The sequence below is a fragment of the Capsicum annuum genome, chromosome 3 (genome assembly GCF_002878395.1).
Source record: "Capsicum annuum cultivar UCD-10X-F1 chromosome 3, UCD10Xv1.1, whole genome shotgun sequence".
Taxonomy (NCBI): domain Eukaryota; kingdom Viridiplantae; phylum Streptophyta; class Magnoliopsida; order Solanales; family Solanaceae; genus Capsicum; species Capsicum annuum.
Genome location: NC_061113.1, coordinates 73,626,998 through 73,630,084, shown reverse-complemented (window position 1 = coordinate 73,630,084; position 3,087 = coordinate 73,626,998). Strand labels below are relative to the sequence as shown.

Sequence of the window (3,087 nt, the reverse complement as noted above, 5' to 3'; positions counted from 1 at the left end):
TGATCTACGCGATAACGGGTCGCATATCCATAAATTCCATATAGAAAAATTATTAATCACAATAAAGAACAAATTCAACACATTTTCGTCCGAGATCTTAACGGAAGATTTTTTCGGGGCATCACAGATTGCCGCTCCAAAATCCCAAAACCTTCCCCTCATTGAAAATCTTAAAAAATCCCTGACCCAACATCCCCACTGTCGTTGTTAGTGTTCCAATAATGGAATCACTCGCCGAAAACCCATTAAAAACAACGAAACCCATCCCAAAATGCCCCCACCTGAAAATTAACCAAACTCACCTAGAACTTACTCCGAACAAGCTTCAAGAATTCAAGAACTCTATATGTGGATACGATGTATTCAAAGAAATTTGGGCATAGGGTTGTGTGCGAGATAGAAAATAGATATATTCGGAAGGAATTTGTGAGAGAATTATATTTCTGAAGTGTAAATCCTTACATTTCTTAATTATTTTTGCCAATTATAAATTAGAGGGAGAGTGAAATATTTTAAAGGATAGTGAAATATTTTAAGAAAAAGTTTTAGGCCACATTTTAAAAGTATTGTCTTTTAAATTATACTAATACCACATTTATAAGTGTTGTTGTATATATGAATAAACGTTGCTAATTTATCAACGCTTGTAAAGTGTGACCTATACTATTAAGGACTACACTTTTAAAGCGTTATCAAAATTAGCGTGGCAAAAAGCTGAAAACTAAGGCTACAATTTAAAAACGTGGTCTTTAATAGTATAAGCCACACTTTACAAGTGTGGTCCAGATTTAGCGTGGCCGAAAGACTAAAATGTTGTAGTGACAAGAACCTTTTTCACGATTCTTGAATCTGTAAGCTCTTCTCCCATAATTCTGATTTGGTTTACAACCTTCATCAACTTGTTGGAGAATTCTTCAGTAGTTTCTGAATCATTTATTCTGAGAATTTCAAACTCTCTTATTAGATTTATCACTTTTATTTGCCTAATTTTGTCACTTTCGTGAAATTCTTCTTTCAACTTTTCCCAAGCCTCCTTTGTAGGCTCACTCACCATAACTCTAGCGAAAATTACTTTCGAAAGTGCTGATTGTATGCAAGAGAGAGCTTTAAAGTTTTTTGCAGCCTCTTCTTTGTGATTCTTAATTTGCGCCATAGTTGGATTATCTGTCAAAGGATTTACCTCTCCTCCAACCTCCACCACTTGCCACAGATCATATGCTCGCAAGTATGTTCTCATCTTGATAGTCCAAATTGGATAATTCTCACCAGAAAAAATTGGGTGTGAAGGAATTGAAAAATTGTTGGAAGCCATAACAATATTGAGTTTTACGCAAGGCTATTTTTGGGGGTCTTCTCTCTCATAGATCCCTCAAGAAATTGGCTCTTGATACCAATTTTTGTTCTACGAAACGCAGAGAAGAAGAAAACGTTTGAGGATAAAAAATATTCTTCTTGTTTATTCATCCACATCTGGGAATATAAATAGACAAAAATACTCCTATTCTATTTCTAACTAGGAAACTAATAAAATCCTATTCTACCTTCAAGTAGGATACTAATAAATCCTATTCTATATCAACTTAGATAACTGAATTTCAGAAATAAAATTACTAAACTAAAAAAGAAAAATAACAGCAAATAACTCAATACTTCAACACTTTCCAATACAACAATACTCGTGCTTTATATTGTGTTTTTGTTGCCTTGAATAGGTTAATACTTTGTGAATCAGTGAATTGTGAATAAGTAGTGTATATTATATATATAGGGTCTTGCTAACATACTACATGGAGATAGTAAGTTAGCAATGACCCCATTTTCCATTTTCCTAAAATGACCTTAGTTTAAAATAATCACTTTATTGATGAGTGTGAGTTTTTTTATCTTTTTCACCCTAATTTCCCAATTTTCCTCCAAAACCCATCTTCTTCAATCCCCCCCCCCCCCCCCCCCTTTTTTTCAATTACCCCCCCCCCCCCCTACAAAACCTTTCAATTAAAAAATTATATGCAATCTTACTACATTTCTGCAAGAGACTATTTTTATGACTTAAATTCATACCTTCTAGTCACGACAGTAATACTTTACCAGTTATTTCTAATCTAAATTTTCTGTTAATTAATAATTTTTTATGTAACGTATAAAAAAATAACACGACATATAATTTGAGACGGAGGAAATAATATAATGAGTCATGGGATACGTGTGATATGCAAACAAAAAAATGTTCATCCAACCACATCACTAAATGAATCTTCATGTATTTTTTATTTGTCATTTTATTTAAATATCACTCAAATAATAATACTTCCTTTGAATTATTAGTGTTTGATCATTAATAGTAGAAATTACTTTTAACTAATTCCTACAATTTTCCACAAAACTAAATTAATAATAGTTATTCATCAATCCAAATAATGTAAAGTGGATCGTGGCAAGTTGAATCAAAGCTACAACCATTTTACTTGTTTCGTCTGAATCTACTAGCTTTGAGGCAAATCTTATACGCATATTCATAAATTCAAAATCCTAAAATTCACCTATAACGATAAGTTGAGAGCCAAATAAAATTAATTAATTTATGATTAATATAACTTTAAAATTATGTAGAATTATAAATAATTGTATTATTGTAGAAGATAGGTGGGGGGTGGGGTGATTGATGAAGATAGGTTTTGGAGGGAAATTAAGGTGAAAGACCAAAAAATTCCTAATAATTTCTATTTTAAAGAGATGGCAGGGATACTTTGGTAAATTAAAAAATGGGAAGGATGCTAACAACATACTACCTTCATGTAGTATGTTAGCAAAACCCATATATATATATATATATATATATATATATATATATATATATATATATAAATAGGAGTAAAACAGTGTCACGCCCCAAAATCCCATCGGGCCGGACTGGCACCCGAAGCCGAGAAGGCCCGGGAGAACCCGTTCAAATACCTGTACTTTCACTTACATGTCACCAAAAAATTGGACAGCACTTCGTTGCATATAGAAAGGTCTAATTACCTGTATCAGCACAACACGCGCAAATATATATATATATATATATATATATATATATATATATAA

General features: G+C 32.2%; 1 protein-coding gene across 1 annotated transcript; it reads right to left on the bottom strand.

The window, feature by feature from the left end:
* Window positions 1-805: 805 nt before the first annotated feature.
* On the bottom strand, window positions 806-1,312 carry LOC107865360. The gene has a single exon (XM_016711637.1). It carries the CDS (start codon window positions 1,310-1,312, stop codon window positions 806-808), a length of 507 nt encoding a protein of 168 aa, XP_016567123.1.
* Window positions 1,313-3,087: the final 1,775 nt, after the last annotated feature.

What these genes read in the sequence shown, in the direction of transcription:
- LOC107865360 (XM_016711637.1), bottom strand. Translation starts at nt 1,312, where the DNA reads ATGGCTTCCAACAATTTTTCAATTCCTTCACACCCAATTTTTTCTGGT.